The sequence below is a fragment of the Saccopteryx bilineata genome, chromosome 4, assembly GCF_036850765.1.
Source record: "Saccopteryx bilineata isolate mSacBil1 chromosome 4, mSacBil1_pri_phased_curated, whole genome shotgun sequence".
Lineage (NCBI taxonomy): Eukaryota > Metazoa > Chordata > Mammalia > Chiroptera > Emballonuridae > Saccopteryx > Saccopteryx bilineata.
The window spans coordinates 101,634,267-101,657,045 of record NC_089493.1 but is presented as its reverse complement, the minus strand read 5'-3'; the positions used below and the strand labels follow the sequence as shown (position 1 = coordinate 101,657,045).

Below are 22,779 nucleotides of genomic sequence, written 5' to 3'. Positions count from 1 at the left end.
AGATCACTTATTATTTTCTACCCATGGAATTACAAAGAGACCCAACACAGAATGCAATGTTCAAATGTCAGCGACATAGGACCACAGGTACATGGAATACAGAAATGTCCTGAATATAGTGAGAGGCATGTGGATAAGGCCAGGTTGCACTGAAACTATGATGAGCTGACGAAACCCTGTCTCCTACGAATCCTCTCCAGTTTTCTCACCTAACCCTTGCACCACACAGGCACACGGACAAGGCATTAGTCGGAAGACACTGAAAAGTTTAGCTCTTCTTCAGAGGAACACTTACTGTTTCATATCTCTTTATCTCCAGCTATTATGTTCTTATTGACTCCAGAGAAGTACTGAATCCCTTCAGTTTTCTCTTCTTTTGAGTCAGAATCATCTACCCATGCTTTTTAGAAAGGATGATAATATAGGATCTCTGCATTAATGGTTTATATTTTGAAGAACTTTTGTATTTTATTTAGGGACTATCCTCTAACATTTTAATTTTTACCCAGTGTAGCTCAAACTGAAGCTTGAGAATTATATAATTATTAAATCTTATATTTTTATATTATTACTTGTCCTAAAAATGTACTCTTACCAAATACAGGCAATTTATTTTTAACTTACTTTTTCTTTTTTAAATTTTATTTATAAAATTTAATTTAATGGAGTGACATTAATCAATAAGGGTACATAGGTTTCAGGTGAACATTTCTATAACATTTGACCTGTTGATTGCATTGTTGCCATCACCCCAAGTTAAACCATTTCCCCTCACCATATATAGGTCTCTCTTTTTACTACTCTACTCCCCGCTCTCCCTGGTAACCATTTCATTTTTATCCATGTTTATAAGTCTCATTTTTAAATCCCACCTGTGTGTGACATCATGCAGTTCTTAGCTTTTTCTGATTTACTTATTTCACTCAGTACAATGTTCTCAAGGTCCATCCATGTTGTAAATGGCACTATCTCATAATTTCTAATGACTGAGTAGTATTCCATTTTTTATACGGACCACATCTTCTTTATCTAATCCTCTATCGAAGGAAACTTTGGTTGTTTCTCTGTCTTGGCCACTGTGAATAATGCTACAATGAGCATGGGGGTGCATGTGTCCTTTTTTTAATTTTAATTTTAGTGAGAGAAGAGGAGGCTAAGACTGACTCCAGCATGCACCTGGACCAGGATCTACCAGGAAAACCCACTAGGGCATGATGCTCTGCCCTCCAGGCCTTTGCTCTATTGCAACTGGAGCCCTTTTTTAGTGCCTGAGGTGGAGGCCATAGAGTCATCCTCAGCCCCCGAGGGCCAACTTGCTTCAAACGAGCCATGGCTGCTGCAGGAGGGGAGGAGAAGAGAGAAAGAGAGAGAAATATGAGAAGAGGAGGGGTGGAGAAGCAGATGGGCACTTCTCCTGTGTGCCCTGGTTGGGAATCGAACCCAGGACATCCACATGTCAGGCTGATGTTTTACCAGTGAGCCAACGGGCCAGCATGTATCTTTGTATACCAATGTTTTTTGAGTAGATACCCAGTAGAGGGATTGCCAGATCATATGTTAATTCTATTCTTAATTTTTTGAGCAACCACCATACTTTCTTCCATAATGGCTATACCAGTTTACATTCCCACTGGTAGTGAATGAGGGTTCCTTTTTCTCCATAGTCTCTCCAACATCTATTGATACTGTTTTGTTGATAATAGCCAGTCTAACAAGTGTGAGGTAGTATTTGGTTATAGATTTGATTTGCATTTCTCTAACAGCTAGCAAAGATGAGCATCTTTTCATATATCTGTTGGCCATTTGTAAGTCTTCTTAGGCAAAGTGTCCAGTCAGGTCCTCTCCCCATTTTTTAATTTGATTGTTTGCTTGTTTATTGATGAGCTTTATGAGATCTTTATAGATTTTGGATATTAACCCCTTATTGAAGCTGTTGTTTATAACTATCATCTCCTATTTGCTTGGCTGCCTTTTTGTTTTTGTCTTTTTTTTTTCCAGTTTCTTATGCTGTGCAGAAGCTTTTTAGTTTAGGATAGTCCCATTCATTTATTTTTGCCTTCATTTCCCTTGCCTTATTTACTTTCCTTGAAAATGCAACTTACACTGAATTAAATGTACCTAAAGGCTGATAGAAGAAATTTCTATTTTATGTTTTAAAAGCATAAAAGACTTTGGCTTTAACTCACAAGTTGTATCTAATATGGACATGCTTTTCTGGTCCAAAATAAAATAGAAAACAATATGAAACATATAAAATATCTGTTTTAGACACTAGCCAACAGGTAGCACAGGACTGTGATCCCCGAGGGAAAGGTAACAGACAAATTAACTCTATAATCATCTGAGCTTTCTGCTTAAAAACAGGATCTAGATTCTACTATGGAAGAGAGAGCATAGCAGAGCCTTGTTTGGCTGTGTGGAGGAGTCACATGTCAACAAGGCTTTTAAAGAAGGAATACTGTAGAGGTGGGATCTATAAAAGAACGAACTCCGGAGATCTGGTTGGTGGTCCATTTGAGTACTGGATAGAATTAAAATCTGTGTATATATAGGGTGACAATTCTGTAAGACAAGAAAGAGCAACTTTTGTGAAGCTATGAAATGAACACTTCCAGAGCTCATATAGGGGTGAAAGATAGTTGAATTTCTACCAAATAGGAAAGATTTTCCTGAACACTTGAGGCATTCCATAGTGATAAGTTCAAAGAGTCCTGCATTAGTAGTAAAGCTGACCTACCTTAGAGCAAGTACAACTCCAGAGCTGCCCTAACAAAGCTTAAAAATAAGCCTTAAAAAGATAAAATGGATTTGAAAGTTTCTTCATGTTTAACCAAAACAAATATGACATTCTTTAAAGGAAAACAACAATGTGCAACTGCTCATATTAATTCATAATACTGTATATGGCATCTAATTTTAAAAGTAACAAGTGTGAAAAAGGCAGGAAAGTATGTCCATATCAGGATTAAAAGAGAGACTGGAAACAGACCAGAAATGATAAAAGTGATGAGGTTAGAAGAAAAGAACTTTCAAGAATTTATATGAAAATTCCAGGTGAAAAAATTGTGCACTGAAAACTATGAAACACGGCTGAAAGAAATTAAACACAAATAAATGGGAAGATATCCCAATTAATATTGTTAAAATTACTTCCAAAAGAGAGCTACAGATTCAGTGAAATCCCTATCAAAATCCCATTGGCATATTTTTTTACAGAAATAGAAAAACAATTATAAAATTTATATAGAACTGCAAAAGACCCCAGATAGCCCAAACACTTTGGAGCAAGAAGAGTAAAACTGAAGGCATTACATTTCCTGATTTCAAATATATTATAGTAATTAACATAGTATGGTACTAACATAAAAACAGATAGATAGAGCAATACCCAGACTAATCAAGCAAAAAAGAGAGACCACGCAAAGTAAAAATATAAGAAACTAATAGACATTACAACATATCCTACAGGCATTAAAAGGTGATAAAGAAATAGCATAAAAAATTTTATACCCACACAGATTTGACAACGTGGATGAAATAAATAGGTTTCTTGAAAGTTACAAATTTTACAACTCCTTTAAGAGGAAATTGAAATTTAACTAGTGATGTACCTATTAAGGAGATTGAGTATGGCATTTTAAACCTTTCAAAAAGAAAAATTCATTTTCATATAGAGCTCTGACTGATAATTCTACCAAAACATTTCAGGAAGAACTTAAAACAAATTCTCTAAAAAGCTTCCAGAGTATACCAAAAAAAAAGTACATCAATCTATATTTTTTACTTCATTCAAAAATCACTTTAGATAGTAGGCCCAAATCTAACCCCCCCAAAATAAAGTTTATAGAATAAAAACATGAACATTTTGTTACCTTAGTTTATGTAAATCTTTATTAGATATTATACCAAAAGCATGATTCATAAAGAAAGTATTGATAAATTTGGCTCCATAAAATGAAAAACTTCTAAAAATAATGAAAAGGGAATGAAAAGACAAGCCACAAACTGAAAGAAAATGTCTATGAAATGCCTTACAAACAACTTATATAGAATATATAAATAACTACTAGAAGTAAACAAGAAACAACGTATCTTTAACAACAGGCAAAATGGATAAAGTGTCGACCTGGAACACTGAGGTCGCCAGTTTGAAACCCTGGGCTTGCCTGGTCAACGCACATATGGGAGCTGATGCTTCCTGCTCCTCCCCCTTCTCTCTCTCTCTCTCTCTCTCTCTCTCTCTCTCTCTCTCCTGTCTCTCTCTAAAAAAACAAAAAACAAAAAAAATAAACAGGCAAAACAGTTGATCAGATGTGTGTGTGTTAAATAAGCACATGAAAAGTTGCTCAATACCATTACTCATTGGGGAAATACAAGTTAAATCTATAAGATAACATTTTATACTTATTAAAATGTCTAAAAAGAAACAACTGACATTACGAAGGATATAGAACAACTAGAACTTTCACACATACCTGGTGGGAATGTAAAATGGTACAGCCACTTTGAAAAATGTTTGACAGTTTCTTATCAAGTTATCCAGATACTTTCATACATGCAGAGAAGTAAAACTTACATTCACACAAAAACCTCTAAGTGAGCATTACTAGCAGCTTTATTTGTAAGAGTCAAAAACTGGAACTAAAATGTCCTATAACTGAGAAAGGGATACATACACTGTGGTACATCCATGTAATACAATGAAACACTCCTCAGTAATGGAAAATAACAGCATGAACAAATTTCAAATTTATTATATTAAGTAAAAAAACAACAGTAATAACCCAGATTCAAAATTATGAATTGTATGGTAACATTGATATGACATTTGAAAAGACCAAATGATACGAACAGAAAATAGTTCAGTGGTTTCCAGGGAATGAGGCTCAGGGGAAAAGCTGACAGCAAACAAGCATAGAGGAATGATTTGGAAGATGGAACTATTCTATATTTCTTGACTGTGTTTGTGTACACCTTACATATGACATATGGTTATGGTATACATTTTTCAAAACTTGCAGAACTACAAACTAAAAGTGTGCATTTTATTATATCTTTTTTTCTTTTCTCTCTCTCTCTTTCTTTTTTTTTTCTTTTTCTTTTTAGGTGAGAGGAGGAGAGATAGTGAGGCAGACTCCCGCATGCACCCTGACCAGGATTCGCCTGGCAACCCCTGTCTTGGACCAATGCTCAAATCAATCAAGCTATTCTTAGCACCTGAGGGTGACATGCTCAGACCAACGGAGCTATCCACAGCGCCTGGGGCTATGCTCTAACCAGTGGAGCTAGTTGCAGGAGAGAAAGAGGGAGGAGGAGAGAAGCAGATGGTTGCTTCCCCTGTGTGTTATTATGTATAGTAATATAAAAGATAAATTTAGCAAATGTGTCTCAGATATGTACACTGAATATTATAAAACATTTTGAGAAAAATTTTAAAGAAACTAATAAATAGGGTAATTTACATTGACCATAACAAAATAAGTGTCTTTACATTGTTAAAATGTAAGTATCTTCAACCTGATCTGTGTTTCAGTGCATTGTCATTGGAAATCACAGCAGATTTTCTTGGTAGAAATCGACAAAGTGAATCTAAAATGCATGTGGAAATTCAGAAGACCTAAAAAGCAATCTTGAAAAGGAAAAGAGGCTTACACTACCTGAATTTAAGGCTTAGTATTAAGCTCCAATAGTAAGTATAATGGGGTATTGGCATAAGGATAGGTATATAGAGCAAACATAAACTTATCATGTGACTCAGAAATTCTGTTCCTAGGTACTTATAAGAAATTAAAAAACATTCCCACTGAAGAACTTGCACAGAAATATTCATTTTTTATTTGAGATAGCCACATACTGGATAAAAGTTAAATGTTTGCCTGACCTGTGGTGGTACAATGGATAAAGCATTGACCTGGAGCACTGAGGTCTCTGGTTCAAAACCCTGGGCTTGCCCGGTCAAGGTACATATGGGCGTTGTTGCTTCTTGCTCCTCCCCTTCTCTCTCTGTTTCTCTTTCTCTCCCCTCTCTCTAAAAATGAATAAATAAAATCTAAAAAAATATAAATGTTTATCTGTGGATTAATGGATAAACAGTTATGCTAAATCCATGTAACAAAATAGTAAAAAGTAATAAAAGAGGTGAATCTCAAATGCACTATGTATAAATGAGTATCAAAAACATAGTGAGCAAAAGAAGCCAGCCAGAAGAGAGTACATAGTAATACTGTATGATTCCGTTTATATGAAAAGGTGAACTAATCTGTGGTGACAGACAGTAGATCTATGCCTTGGGTCAAAATTGTGGGCGGCATCAACTAGAAGAGGATACAGTAAAATCTGAGTGGGGGTTTAATGAAAATGTTTCATGGCTTGTTTGATTTTGCTTGTATGGGTATTTTGTATAAATGATGCTTCAATGCAGTTGATTTTTAAAATAGTACATGAACTATCCATTGTTCCTAAATTGGGAAAAATAGTATTTTAGATTTCTCTTTCTTGTATTCCAAATACTATTGGAAATTACCAAAAGAGAGAACTATTTTTCATTTTTAGTTGCTATACTGGAAGCAGTGACATCATTCCAGCTCTTTGTTTATTTTAAGGAAAGCAACTTTAAGTGATATACAGAAGTATTTTTTAATCTTTTTTAATTTAGAAATTAAATCTAACGGGAAGACATTGTTCAATAAGAATACATAGGTTTCGGGTAAACATTTGTATAGCATTAGTACTGTTGATTGTGTTGTGTGCCCATCACCCAAAGTCTAATCATTTTCCCTCACCGTATTGTCCCTTTCTAATACCCTTCCCCACCCCCTTTGTCTGATAACCACTTCACTTTTGTTTATGTTCATGAGTCTCATTTTTATATCCCACCTATATGTGAAATCATATAGTTCTTAGCTTTTTCTAATTCACTTATTTCACTTTGCATAATATTCTCAAGGTCTATCCATATTGTTATAAATGGCAATATGTCATTTCTTATGGCTGAGTAGTATTCCATTGTATATATGTACCATATCTTCATTATTCAACCTCTATCGAGGGACACTTTGGATGTTTCCATGTCTTGGCCACTGTGAACAATGCCACGATGAACATGGGGGTGCATGTGTCTTTGAGTGCCAATGTTTTCAAGTTCTTGGAGGGTAAACAACCAGTAGAAGGATTGCTGGGTCATATGGTAATTCTGTTCTTAATAATGTGAGGAACCACCATACTGTCTTACATAATGGCAGTACCAGTTTACATTCCCACCAGCGGTGAATGAGGGTTCCTTTTTCTCCACAACCTCTTCAACACTTGTTATTACTTGTCTTGTTGGTAATAGCCAAGAAGTAGTTTTAAGCCTGGTCATCGACAGACTCTTAAGAGGAAGAATATGTTCTGAATATACTTACTTTTAATTCATACAAAATGTCTCACATGGATGTAACCCTTTATTTTATTAATTTTATTAATAAGAAAAACAAATTTATAATATATTGTATTTATCCTCAAAAGATATCATATTCTATATATTTTTCCCCAACAGAAGCCCCTTAAAATACACCTTTATTGTCATGTCAGAACCATCACCAGTTTTAGGAATAAGGAAGACAGTTGACCTATGACCTTTTTCTACTACATTACACATATTAATTTATAAATAAAATCTTTAATAAGTGTGTGAAAAGGTCATGTATGAGAAAAAAGCCCTTCTCACACACCAGATTAGCCTAGATTGTTTGATGGTTTTCATGAAAATATCCAGTGCTGGGGCAGACAGACCTTCAAGAGATCATATGATTGTGGATTGACACTTTTGTAATCAGTTTAAAATTTTGCTTTAAGATTCTTAAAGACATTCCATATATTTGACCAAATTATTCTACTTTTAAAAAAGAATTCATCAATTGGGGCTGTGATTTGAAATTAGGGCCTTTTCCTGCATTTAAGGAAGGGGGGAAATGCAGGGAACGATATTGTAATTATTAGTATTATAATAGTAATTGTTACTAATCTAACTTTTCTAGGTTTGTTCATTATAAAGTCTTTCATTATATTTGTGCAATCAGGAGTTAGTATTTGAATGATAAACTCTTAAATTCATCCCTATAAGGAGAGTGTGAACTAAGTACTGTACTTAAAAGAAATTGACTTTTAGCTTTTGTACTTTTTAACCTAAATTGCATGAAAGCTAAATGCAATGTAAGAACAGCTATAGAGGGACAGTTGGCTTGTCCCCTCTGGTGCTTTCCTGAGTCAGAGGATCAAGATAACACTACTGCCCACACAGGGAACAAGCTTAGATGTGTTGAGTCATCTCTTATTTTTGAACATGCCAAAATGGACTGACCTTTCTGTAGCAAACAAATGCAACAGTACGTGCAACGGAATTGTAATAAACTGACTCATTTCCGTGCTATTGGATTGCTATAGGTCATACGAAAATGCACACCTCTTTCCACATATATTCCATAACCAACTTACAGCTGAGAATTTCTTCAAATTTTATCCATATCTCTTGTTTTCTGTATCTGATTAGATCATTTGATCATTCTTGCTTTTAGGATATGTGATTTCTTTCCTCCTGACTTGGAGTCATGTCAACATGAATTTTACCATTATTTTTATTTTTAATTTCTACATATTTTGAACTTTTTAATCAGGTTGTATTTGTATCCTGACATTTATTTCATTTTTATTTTTAATTTAGGAAGATTTTGACATTTAACTTATTGTGGTATTTGTATTTGCAGTTCCCCGAATGTGGCTTCTATGGAATGTATGATAAGATCCTGCTTTTTCGCCATGACCCTGCCTCTGAAAACATCCTTCAGCTGGTGAAAACGGCCGGCGACATCCAGGAAGGTGATCTGATTGAAGTTGTCTTGTCAGGTAGTATACTTTTTTCTCTCTCCATAGATTAATAATTAGTATGTGAAGAACTCTTGCACGGAAATGTTTAAGACAACATAGAAAACATGCACCAAATGTAGTCCTGAAAGGAGATTTTAGGGCCCTGTCTATATGTACTTTCAAAATTATTTTGGAAGAAGCAGAGTTTTTTTAAGATTGACTGTTTACACACCCAGTACTGTGCCAATCACATCTCCCAAGAGCAAATGCTTCCTGCTCCTCCCCCTTTTCCCTCCCTCCCTCCCTCTCTCTCTCTCTCTCTCTCTTTCTCTCTCCTTAAAATAAATAAATAAATAAAATAATAAATAAAAGGAACCATTCTGTAACAGCCCAGTTTCCATTTTGAGTTTGGAGGCCTTGAACCCTTTTCTCACTACACATAGCCAACTCCCAACAAGAGGTACACATACCTTCATTCATTATCTTGAATTATTTAGACAGCAGCAAAGTCAAATAGAAATTTTCCAGCAGCAAACCCCCCAAATGTACTGAGTGTCTGAAGCCAAGAATTAACAGCAGGGCTAGGAAACCATTGCTTTAGTTGAGTCAAATGTCCAGTTGCTGTGAGCCAAGACCAAGTTGAAAACCAGAGCTCAGCAGTTCCAGAGGGCCAGGCTATGCCCATGACACTAGCTAACCCTTTCCCTGGGAAATGGCTGCCTGGCCCTCTGCCCAAATTTGTATTTCTTGTTTAGGATGTAGAAGGTAGGACTGTGCCTATCAATACAGAAAAAATGGATCCATTTAATTAATTTTTTAAAAAGTGTTGGAGAACATCAAGGATCCTTGTGACGATCAGTACTATATTCTGAAGAGGTTCAGATTTTTATGGTTTATTTTTGTTAAGATGAAGTCATTGAGAAACCCGGATTGCATTGTTCCTTTCTCCCCCTCGCCACCTTGGCTTGTTGTTTCTTTGACTAAAGGAGCTCCATTAGCTTTCATAATTCTAGACTTCATTTCCTCAAGTTCCTCAATTTGTCCTGAGCCCAGTACTTGGATGCACTGATTATAATTCGGTTGGTCTTTCATTTGATTAAGTCCAATTCACTTTGGCTTTGTTGACCACCTACCATTGTGTGAGGTCCTGGAATTGCCACGTATTTATTGGGTAGATAGTCCAATAAAACAAATTGTTTTGCTAGGTAAAAGTAATAATTGTACTGTTGTTTATAGGGTTGCCAGTTGCTAAATAAAGAAAACCAAAAAAGCATAACCTTTCATAGTTTTTTGTTAATTTTTTTGGAAAAATCACTTGTTTTGACTGGATCTTCTGTTTTACTTTTCTTTGGCTCTTTTAACATTGGCTTACTGCACCCTGGCCTCACAGAACTAGTGCCTGCACATGTCGTTTTGTGAGTTTCCTGTTTCTGAACACTAGGGGCTGCCTGAAATAAATTACTCAGGGAGAACATGCCCTGGATCTCTTCTCACCACAATTCGCATTAAACTCAGAGCCAGGCTACTTTGTGGGTAATGTAATGTGTTTTGTGAGTCTTTTTTTCCTTGTGGCAATGTCCAAAAATATATGAGGATTTTTAAAATTACATTTCTAAATCTAATTTATTTTTCCTTCCATTTTACTTTTGTTATCAAGTGCCATAGAGTAGTCTCAGACAGACCTGACACAAGCTGTGTGTGGGTGTGCTGTGTGCGGCAGGGGAGGCTGCCTGTGTGCACCTCTCCCTGGTGCACCCTGGAGCGCCCACGCAGCGTGAGGAGCCGTGTTTGCCTTTTCCTCTTCCATCCCTACCGAACACACTGTGCTCATCTTCCATCTTCTCTGTCTTTTCCCATGCACCCTGATGCTTCAGCTTCCCTCACTCTCTGGCTGCCATTGCTCAGAGGGCATTTCAGGGCAGCCCTTTTTCTCACCTGTTTCCCCAGCTGCGGGAGAAGGAAGTCCTGTCCTACTCCTAACATTGGCATTTAAAAGGAACCATTTGCCTGCCCTGTGGTGGTGCAGTGGGATAAAGCATCGACCTGGAACTCTGAGGTCGCTGGTTCGAAATCCTGGTTTCGCCTGGTCAAGGCACATATGGGAGTTGATGCTTCCTGCTCCTCCCCCTTTTCCCTCCCTCCCTCCCTCTCTCTCTCTCTCTCTCTCTCTCTCTTTCTCTCTCCTTAAAAAAATAAATAAATAAATAAAATAATAAATAAAAGGAACCATTCTGTAACAGCCCAGTTTCCATTTTGAGTTTGGAGGCCTTGAACCCTTTTCTCACTACACATAGCCAGTGGTGGGATTCAGCAGATTCACACCGGTTCGGCAGAACCAAGTCCTAATTTTTTTGCTGAGTTTAGTGAACCGGTGGTTAAAATGGCACTTGTAATCAGGGTTCTCTCAAAGGTGGGTGCCTGGGCAGCAGCCCAGTGTGGAAATCACAAATTTACATTCCTTACTCTTTTTTAACATTCATCTGCACAAGAGTGTATTCTAAGCAACCGTAGTCATGTTCATTCCATCCATAAGTGAAAAAAATTGCAAGTGCAGACACCAATCAAGAAGCAGTATGGGAATGTCTTAAATAACAGTTTTATTTTTTGTCAAGGTATGGTTTAATATTTTTTCATTAATATATATATATATTTTCATTTTTCTGAAGCTGGAAACAGCGAGAGACAGTCAGACAGACTCCCGCATGTGCCCGACCGGGATCCACCCGGCACGCCCACCATGGGGCGATGCTCTACTCATCCTGGGTGTCGCCATGTTGCGAACAGAGCCACTCTAGTGCCTGAGGCAGAGGCCACAGAGCCATCCCCAGCGCCCGGGCCATCTTTGTTCCAATGGAGCCTTGGCTGCGGGAGGGGAAGAGAGAGACAGAGAGGAAAGCGCGGGGAAGGGGTGGAGAAGCAAATGGGCACTTCTCCTGTGTGCCCTGGCCAGGAATCGAACCCGGGTCCTCCGCACACTAGGCTGACGTTCTACCACTGAGCCAACCTGCCAGGGCTTCATTAATATTTTTAAAAAATTTGTGTGTGTATGATAGAGACAGAGAGAGGGACAGATAGGGACAGACAGGCAGGAAGGGAGAGAGATGAGAAGCATCAATTCTTCGTTGTTCATTCATTGCTTTCTCATATGTGCCTTGATGGGGGGGGGGCTACAGCAGAGTAAGTGACCCCTTGCTCAAGCCAGCGACCTTTATGCTCAAGCCAGTGACCATTGGGTCATGTCTATGATGCCATGCTCAAGCCAGTGACCTTGGGGTTTCAAACCTGGGTCCTCTGTGTCCCAGTTTGATGCTCTATCCACTACGCCACCACTGCCTGGTCAGGCAATATTTTAAAACTCTTATAACATAATCTAGTTTTGTGTACCTCTTTTATTGTTCTTATTTAAGTATTAAATGCATGAAATAATAAACTACCTTTCAGTCTGTCTTTTAATACTTAACACGGTCATTAGGACAGAGAACCTGATGTTAAATTATTTGAATCCCACCACTGCACAGAGCCCCATTGACTCCAAATGATTTAACCCTTAAATTAGTAAATTGTGTGTATTTAATTTCACATGTATTCAGTTATGTTTAAATCTCTAACCTTAATTGTAAATTTCTTTGTAAACTTCTTTCTAGCTTCTCTCCTACTCTAATGCTTAGCATTGTAATTTTCTCAATAAATGTTTGAAATAGCTTTTCCTTAACACTTCCAAACCTTCCTTATTACAACCCCATTTTTTTTCTCTCTACCGCTCACCTCTTTCCCATGCCCTTCATGGCCCCTAGGGCCTGGTGACGGGAGCTCACTGCTGCTCCCCTGTCTTCCTGCCTCACTTGCAGCCAGGCTCCCCGGGGTGACATTGCACTCCCTTCGGGCTGGGAGGCTCTGCTGCTCATTTTCCTCCACTCTTAGGTGAGGAATTGAGTGACATGATCCTGTCCTCGTTTTCTAGTTCCATTTCTGGTTATTATCTGGACCACCCTCCTCCAGTTCCAGTGATACCTATTTCACTAGTTATATTGTCATCTTTCTAATACTGCATTGCGACAGTTTACTTGCTTGAAGCCTCATTTCTTTGTAGTCATGGTGATCAAAACTCAGCATCAGACTCCTAATCTTTCTTCCGATTTTCTGCACCCAGTCATCTTTGGCATCATGGTGGGTATGTGTGTTTATAACCTCTCGGATTCCTTGTCATTGCTGTTGGTTGTTGGTCACCTGCAGCACAGGCCTACACCTGACCTCACCCATAAAGAATGGCTCCAGCACTGAGGTCGCCATTTGGCTATACTGTTTCATTTCGTCCATGGTGACCAAGTACACATTTCTGTTCCCTGTCTTTTTCACCAGTTTTCAACCACTAACTCACTCCCATATCTGAACGGTACTTGTCCCTTTCTCTCTCCCACAGCACCTGCCCACTCTGTGCATGTCTTGCATCACTGATAGTTTCAACTACCTTGTATTCTTCCACAGCCTCCAAGGGCCTTGATGACTATAGGTCATCCATATTACTTCACCGTGCATGTTTGCCATTCCTGTTCCTGAGTCACACATGACTGAGACACACAGCGCCCTGCCTATGCGGCTTAGAGCGGATTCACCTTTCCCCTGGCCTTGCCACTGATCAGCAATCTCTTCTTCTCCTCCCCTCATTCTCTTGTTACCATAGAGAAGTATGTATGTTCTCAACATGTAGCAGTTAGTTGATTATTGGCTGTCATATTAGAAATGATCATATATATAAAGTTTTTATAAAAATACTGATTTTTTAATACAATTGTTATTTCTAGGTATGGACTCAAAAGGTAACTGAAGTTTGAGTTTCCTGCGATGCATTTACTCAGCCCTGACAAAATATTAGCACCTATGCTGTGGGCAGGTTTGGATTGCATTATATGTGAGACAAGACCAGTGATGGCTAGTAAGACACGTCAGGCCGTGGGCTCATGGGAGCTCAGATCACGCTCATTTTTTTAAGCAGTTCTTGAGGAGGATGAAGTACTGCAACTGGTCAGGGAATATGGCACGTTCTGGAGGCACGGTTCATGATCAGCCTTATTCAAACTTCAGTGGGCAAGGAGGGTAGGGGGACAAAGCACTGGGGGTCCCCTCTGTTGCCTTTCAGTCAGTTCCAGAACACAAACATACTGTGGGAATTTCCCACTTAAACATTATGATTTTACTGTGAAGACTCACTTACCCAAACATTCTGTTTTTCTTCATCAAAAATTAAATTTCCCTATGTAGTTTGATGTAAACATAACCTGGTTCTTTTTATACTTAGCCCACATTCTACCAACAGGAACATTTTTTTCTGGCATAGGAGAACAGTAAAAATGTGAGAAAATGTGGAAAAATTTCATTTTGAGGATGGTTTTCATTTTCAGGCAACATCAGGAATTTTTTCTTGGCTGATGTCATTTTCTGCTGAGACCTTTCATCATCTGTTAGTACTAACAAGACTGCTCCCGGCTCATTTTCTGGTTTTTCTTCCCTTCTTCTTTTTGAAAAAACATGGCTTGTGTGAGCTAGTGCATTTAGACCCAGCAAGCCCGGAAAAGATTGCTCATGGGTGGGTGGATTGGGTTATGGAGAAAAAAGAAATAACTCCATGAAGTTCCCCACCGTACACCATACACTCCCACGACTGTCAAATTTGCTTTGTGAAGCAGGGGATTAGCATTGTTACTACTGTTATAAAGTAGGAAAACACTGCAAATGGAAATTTCTCTAACTAAAGCCAAAGTCAAGTACCAATATATTATACTTACCTGAAAAACAAAGTACCTGGAGTTAATCTGAAGTCTTCTGCATGAGGGGTCTCTGTGAATGCTGAGTAATTCAGCCATTGCAAATGCAATAATAATGGGACTGCATTCACATGATCCAACTCTTAGTTTTTGTTTTTTTGAGGGGTTTGATCTCTAATTGTGTGTGTGTGTGTGTGTGTCTAATAGGTAATTAAATGGAAAACAGACAAGTACTGCAAGAATTTCTAAAATAAAATCATAATTTCAAAAGTATTGGAACTAAAAGTTGAATCTTTTTTATTAATAGTAAAAATTCATATTTTTCTTGTATATTTTCATTATTTTTTTGCAACAGATATGCTACATTATTTATAACTTTTGCAAAACGCTGTTTTTACCTACGGTTATTTGTTCCCCACTATCTGGAGATTGGAACCTCTTTAAAAGTGCTATAGCCTAAACAGGGGGTGTGGCCTGTTCTCAGGCACTGACAATGAAAAGGAGGTAGGAAAATCAACAAATTTTTCACAAGTAAAATTAAAGACATAAAATAACTATGTGGTCATTCATAGTTAATGGAGAATGAGAAAATGAATACAGCTACCTAAGAGAAATCACATTTTCAAATCCCATCTCAAGTTTTGTCCTTATCTTTTGTTCTGTTTGTCAAAAGGTTTTGATATTGCCCTTAGGAACTGAAGAACTGATTTCTTGGGCACATAGTCTCATTGATTTCTTTTGTAATTTTGTACAAGTTGCATAACTTCTGAGATTCAGGGTTTTTTGCTTATTTTTTTACTAAAGAAAAGAGTTTATACTGAATGAAAGGGTGATACAGTGCACCTAGTAGATAAGTTCCAAATGGTTTGAGAAGGTATATCCATTTTCTCTGCACATAGGCCACATCTCTCTCAGAGAGGAAACATTTAGCCATGGAAAAGCAGGAGATAGGAAGAAAATAATTTGTTTACTTAATATCACATGTTTTTGAAGCAGTTTACATAAGTCATTTTGTTTCCTTCACAATGACTCTGGGAGTCAGTGAATCAGATATATTAAAAGCTATAAATACAAATTTTAACTCTCCCACCTCCTGTTGTGAGTAGAGGTAGTACCGGGGCCTGAATCTACCTGTACACTGTTCACGCCACTTCAATTGCAACTTAGTGCTTTGAACTTGGACCAGTAAACAGAAATTCTTGACGCTCTGTTCAAAGAATTACTACTGCAATAACCCAGTTTGTATTTCAGGGAAGCATTGGTGGTGTTTATAACAACCAACTCATTAATAAGCTACAAGTTCCATTGCCATGATTTTTATTGCAGAACCGTTTTCCTCCTTTCTCATTAAAAGAATACTTTGTAGCAATGAAAACTATTATCAGGGTAAGAAAATTTTGGTGGCTCTTCTCTGTAGAGTTGCAATATAAAATAAGAAATAGTAAGGTAACCATTCCCCAACTAAATAGGATCTCATCATAATTATTTACTGATCAAAATTGAAATAGTGTCTTAGGTTTGCTAGATTTAAGAGATCCTTGTGACCAGGTTTTTCTGTTACTAAGATTCAGTGCCTAAACCATAAAATAGGAAAAAATGTATGGTAACAAAATTTTAGTAGGGTCCTTCTTATTTATAGAAGTATAAATTACTGAGTTATGTGGCATTGTTCCAGGTATAGCCATTTCTCTCAGAAACAGTACATTGCATAGCAGAATGTTACCCATCTCTGAACTGTAAGTGGAAGAGAAAAACCTCAGGAGTGATACATTAGATCACTGCATTATTATTTCCATGAGTACATTGCATAGATATAGTATTGTTTGCTTGCTTTTAGGAAATAATTAATCCTGGGAAGCACTTTCTCAGCTCTAATATTGCTTAGGTAATTAAGGTTGTAAAAGACCTGGCCTTTAGTGCTCAATTTATGTTTCTTTGTATTTGTTCTTGGACATCTAAATATGCCAGACTGAGTGGTGCCAATTCCTGTCCAATTTTAGTTGCAATTATCCATGCGGGTGGTTTTATAACAATGGAAATTTTAAATGCAAGATTATAGGTCATTACTCTTTTCTTCCAAGTATGGTTTGTGTTAAGTGTGTCTTCAGCATTTCCTTTTTATTGTTGTTAATATTCATTCTGTTTCTGTCCTTATCTTTTAAGTAAACCTAGTTTTAGTTTCTTTGTGCCACAGTAAACCATTTTTATAGAAAAATTAATGCAAAGAACAGGCATGTTGGAATGTTTCCACAGACTTCCCACCTTTTCCCACTTGTGACTCCAGTCAGGATGTAGGTAGGGGCTTAGAACACTCCTTAGTTACTTTGATAAATTGGTTATTTCTCTCTTGGTAGAGTGGGATCTCCAGGGAGATGTGACACTACTGCATGCTTCTCTGTATTTTTTTTTAATCCAAGTACTTCTCAGTGTCAAGACATTCTGCCAGGTAACATGGAGCATGAGACAAACTCTAATGGGAAACGATTTGTGAAGCAAATTATTTAATTTGAGAATTTCCTGAACATTTTGCATTCTGCTGAATTATTTCTCTCGCTTAATTTTGAATAAATAAGATTTCTCCCCATGCTGTTCTTTAACAAATAATGAAAACAATAGTGATGTTGATTAAGGACATGTAGCATTTATGATATGTTGGGCACTGTTCTAAGTGCTTTACATGTATTAACTTGGAAAATATGCATCATATTTTTATGGCATATATTCACATAACTTCAATTTGATAAATAATGGACTTCCAGCAAAGACATTGGTCTCAGTCCCAGACCTGTCATTTCTTTCTTATATAATGTTTGGCAAGAGAACTAATTTTCCTGAATCTTGATTCATCACCTGTCAAACAGCAATAACAATATCCACAGTGTAAATGTAGGCTGTAGATTTCAAAAGGATAAATGTAAAATATTTTATTAGAAGCCTGGCAAATGTAAAATAGTCAACTCTCTTGCCCCACTTCCATCCCACTGCACTGTACATTTATTGGAACAGGAACCGTTTATTTTAATTGAATTTAATGGGGTGACATTGGTTAATAAAATTATATAGGTTTTAGGTGTATAAGTATATAACACGTCATCTGTATATTGTATTATGTGTTCACCATCCCATTCCAGGTCTCCTTCCATCCACATACATCTCCTTTACATCCTCTTCTACCTCCCCTCACGCCACTTCCCCTGCAGTGATCACCAGGCTGTTTTCTGTGTCTATGAGTCTGTTTTTTGCTTACTTCTTTTACTGTTTTCATCCAACCTTGAACCAACTCCCTCTGATAGCTGTCAGTCTGTTCTCTGTCTATGAGTCTGTTTGAATTTTGTTTGTTAGTTTATTTTGTTTAATAGATTATACCTATGATAAATCATATGATACTTATCTTTCTCTGACTGGTTTATTTCACTTAGCATAATGCTCTCCAGGTCCTTCCATGCTGTAGCAAAAGGTAAGATTTCCTTCTCTTTTATAGCTGTGTAGCATTCCATTTTGTGTGTGTGTGTGTGTGTGTGTGTATTACTGCTTCTTTATCCACTTTTCTATTGATGAACACTTGGATCGCTTCCATATCTTGACTATTGTAAAAAATGCTGCAATGAACATAGGGGTGCATATATTCTTTCAAATTAGTACTTCAGGGGTTTGGGGCTATATTCCCAGAGATAGAATAGCTGGATTCCATTTTAATTTTTTGAGGTAATTTCTTACTGCCTTCCGTAGTGCCTACACTACCATGCATTCCCAACAACAGTGTATGAGAACTCCCTTTGCTCTGCATCCTCATCAACACTTGTTGTTTGTGGATTTATTGATGAGTGCTACTCTAACAGGTGTGAGGTGATATCTCACTGTGTTCTTAATTTGCATTTCTCTTATAATTAGTGACACTGAGCATCTTTTCATATGTCTGTTGGCCATCTTTATGACCCCTTTGGAGAAGTGTCTGTTCAGATCCTTTGCTCACTTTTTAATTGTTTGTTTTTCAGGTATTGAGTTTTATAAGTTCTTTATAAATTTTGGCTATTAACACCTTATCAAATGTATCATTGGCAAGTATGTTTGTCCATGTGATTGGTGTCTTCTCCATTTGTATAATATATGGTCCCCTTTGTTGTGCAAAAACTTTTTAGTTTGATGTAGTCTCATTTATTTACTTTTTCTTTTATTTCCCTTACTAGAGGAAGTATATTAGGAAAACTATTGCTATGAAAAGTGTCGGAGATTTTACTGCCTATGTTTTCTTCTAGGATTTTTAAGGTTTTGAGTCTAACATTTAAGGTTTTAATCTAGTTTGAGTTTATGCTTGTGTATGGTGTAAGAATCAGTCTAGTTTCATTTATTTTGCATGTATCTTTTTGATTTTTTCCAGTGCCATTTATTGAATAGACTATCTTTGCCCCATTGTATGTTTTTGCCTCCTTTATCAAATACAGTGTGTCCGTAAAGTCATGGTGCACTTTTGACCGGTCACAGGAAAGCAACAAAAGACGATAGAAATGTGAAATCTGCACCAAATAAAAGGAAAACTTTCCCAGTTTCATACCTATTCAGTGCAGTTCGATGTGGGCTTATGCACAGATTTTTTAGGGCTCCTTAGGTAGCTATCCCGTATAGCCTGTACAGACTTGTCACTGACTGATGGCCTACCAGAACGGGGTTTCTCCACCAAGCTGCCGGTTTCCTTCAACTGCTTATCCCACCGAGTAATGTTATTCTTATGTGGTGGCGCTTCTTTATAAACGTGCCAATATTCACATTGCACTTTGGTCACGGATTCAAATTTAGTGAGCCACACAGAACACACTGAACTTTCCTCTGTACTGTCCACATCTCGACTGGCATGGCCATGAGCTAATCCGTTGTATGCACGGTATTACGTCATCATCTGCGCATGCGCACATGCTGCCACATCATCCTACAGAAACTGGGAGGGTTTTCCTTTTATTTGGTGCAGATTTCACATTTCTATCGTCTTTTGTTGCTTTCCTGTGACCGGTCAAAAGTGCACCATGACTTTACGGACACACTGTATATATAGACAATAAAGGCACAGGTTTATTTCTGGGCTCAGTAAATATATTCTGTTCCATTGTTCTGTACATCTGTTTTTATGCCAGAACCATGCTGTTTTGATTACTGTGACCTTGTTAGTATAGTTTGATATCAGGTTGTGTGATTCCTTCAATTTTCTTTTCTTAAGATCACTGTGGCTATATGGGGTCTTTTGTGGTTCCGTGTGAATTTTTGCAGTATTCTAGTTCTGTTTAAGGCACCATTGGTATCTTGATAGGAATTGTGTTGAATCTATAGATTGCTTTGGATAGTATGGACATTTTAATGATGTTAATTCTTCCTATACATGAATATGATATATGCTTCCCCTTATTTGTATTTTTTTCAGTGTTTTATAATTTTCTCAGTACAGGTCTTCTACATCCATGGTTAAATTTACTCCTAGGTATTTTATTCTGTTTGAATTGGAATAGGATTATGTTATCAGTTTTCCTTTATGATTGGTTCATTATTAGTGTATGAAAACACAACTGATTACATTTTGTATCCTGCCACTTTACTGAATTAATTTATCTCTTTTGGTAGTTTTGTGGTAAAATCTTTAGGGTTCTCTATATACGTACTATGTCAGCCCATCTACAAATAATGACAGTTTTATTCCTATCTTTCCAGTTTAGATGCCTTTTATTTCTTGTCTAATTGCTGTGGCTAGAACTTCTAATACAATATAGAATGAAATGACTATCCCTGTCTTCCTCCTGATTTTAAGGGGAACACTTGTTTTTGTCCACTGTGTGTAATGTTGGCTGTGGGTTTGTAACATATGGCCATTGTTACGTTGAAATGTTTTTCTTGTATTTCCACTTTGCTGAGAGTTTTCATCGTACATGAATGCTAGATTTTATCAAATGATCTTGTGGTTTATGTGGTGTATTATGTTTATTGATTTGTGGATGTTCACCTTGCATTCCCAAAATCCCTCTTGATCATGATGTATGATCTTTTTAATATATTGTTGGACCAAGGTTGTTGATATATAGTTAAGAATTTTGACATCTATGTTCATCAGAGGTATTGGCCTATAGTTTTCTCTCTTTTTTGTGGTGTCTTTATCTGGTTTTGGAATTAGGATAATGCTAGCCTAGTAAAATGAGCTTGAGGGTTCTTTCCTCCTCTTGAGTTTTTTAGAATAGTTTGTGATGGATAGGTGTTTTTTGAACATTTGGTAAAATTTGCCTGTGAAGCCATCTGGTTCAGGATTTTTGTTTGTTGGGAGTATTTTGATTTAATTTCACTAGTTATAATATGTCTGCTCAGATAATCTGATTCTTCTTGATTCAGTTTTGGAAGATTGCATGCATCTAGAGATTTATCCATTTCATCCAGTTGTCCAATTTGTGGGCATATAGTTGTTTGTAATATTTTACATCTTTTTAATTTCTTTGGTTTTGTTATTTTACCTCTTTCACTTCTGGTTTTATTTGGGTTTTCATTTTGTTTCTTGAGAAGTCTGGTTAAATGTTTGTCAACATTGCTTATGTTTTCAAATAACCAGCTCTTGGTTTTATTGACCTTTTGTAATTCTTTTTAGATACTATTTTGCTTATTTCTGCTCTGATTCTTATTATTTCCTTTTTTCTACTCACTTTGGGTTTTGTTTTTGTTTATTTTCAAGTTCCTTTAAGTGTAATGTTAGATTGTTTATTTGAGGTTTTTATTGTTTCCTGAGATAGGCGTGTTGTCATGTTCTGAATTGCCCTTTTAGGACTGCCTTCGCTGTGTCGGATACATGTGGGGTTGTTGTGTTCTTATTTTCATTTGTTTCAAAAATCTCTTTTGACTTCTTATTTCATCTCATTGTTATTACATTCACTGTTTAGTAACATGATATTTAGCATCTATATCTTTGTGTATTTTTTGGGTTTCTTTTCTTGTGATTGGTTTCTAGTTTCATACTATTATGGTCAAAGAAGATATTTGAAGTGATTTCAGTCTTCTTGAATTTATTGAGACTTATTTTGTGTCCTAACGTGGTTTATTCTAGAAAATATGCCATGTGCATTTGAAAAGAATGTATATACTGCTGCTTTGGGGTGAAATGCTCTGAAGATATCAACTAAATCCATCTGATATAGTGTATCGTTAAGGCCACTATTTTTTGGTTGGTTTTCTGTCTGAAAGATCTATCCATTGATGTCAGTGGATTATTAAAATCTCCTGCAAGACTGTGTTCCTCTCAATCTTTCCATATGTCCATATTAATTTGTTTTACATATTTAGATACTCCTAAATTGGGTATATACATGTTTACAAGGGTTATGTCCTCTTGCTGGATTGCTCCCTTTATTTTTATGTAGTATTCTTTTTTATTTCTTGCTATAGACTTTGTTTAAAATTTGGCTTCTTGTATCATCTGGTTTGTGCATGCCTGCTTCTCCAAATTATTTAAGATACTATGAAATCTAATCAATAGATGCTAATTACCCATTCAGTGTCATTTTCTGGAAACTGTATCAATGTTATTACATCACACAGGTCCTAAATAAGAATATTAACACATCTTGATTGCAGTTTTATTTTTCATTTTCATTTACATGAAATACTTTTTTCCATCCCTTTACTTTTAAATTGTGTCTATCTTTTAGTCTGAGGTAGGTCTTTTGTAGAGAACATATATTTGGGTCTTGTTTTCTTATCCATTCAGGTACACTGTGCCTTTTGATTGGAATATTTGAGCCATTTACATTAAAAGTGATTATTGATAAGTATGTATTTATTGCTATTTTAATTCTTTTAACTATATTCCTCTGGTGTTTTCCTTTTCTTTTTTTTTCTTCTTCAATAAACACCTTAAACATTTCTTATAACTCTTGTTTTGCAGTAACAGACTTTTTTAGCTTTTTCTTGACTAGGAAGCTCTTTATTTCTCCTTCAATTTAAATGATAGCCTTGCTGGGTAAAATATTCTTTTGTATGTCTTTGCTTTTCATCACTGTAGATATTTCTTGACAGTCCCTTCCAGCCTGAAATATTTCTGCTAGGAAATCAGCTGACACAGTCTTATGGGAGTTGCATTGTTGGCAGCTAAATGTCTGCCTCTTGCGACTTTTAAAATTCTCTCTGTCTTTAACCTGTGCCATTTTAATTATGA

General features: G+C 36.6%; 1 protein-coding gene across 2 annotated transcripts in view; it reads left to right on the top strand.

Moving 5' to 3' along the window:
* The window catches only part of PRKD1 (protein kinase D1), a 394,696-nt gene that overhangs the window by 201,162 nt on the left and 170,755 nt on the right, over window positions 1-22,779 (top strand). For both annotated transcript variants that reach the window (XM_066277646.1, XM_066277644.1), the window contains exon 2: window positions 8,745-8,883. In XM_066277646.1, the coding sequence (XP_066133743.1) occupies window positions 8,745-8,883 (139 nt within the window). The remainder of the gene's footprint in view (window positions 1-8,744; window positions 8,884-22,779) is intronic.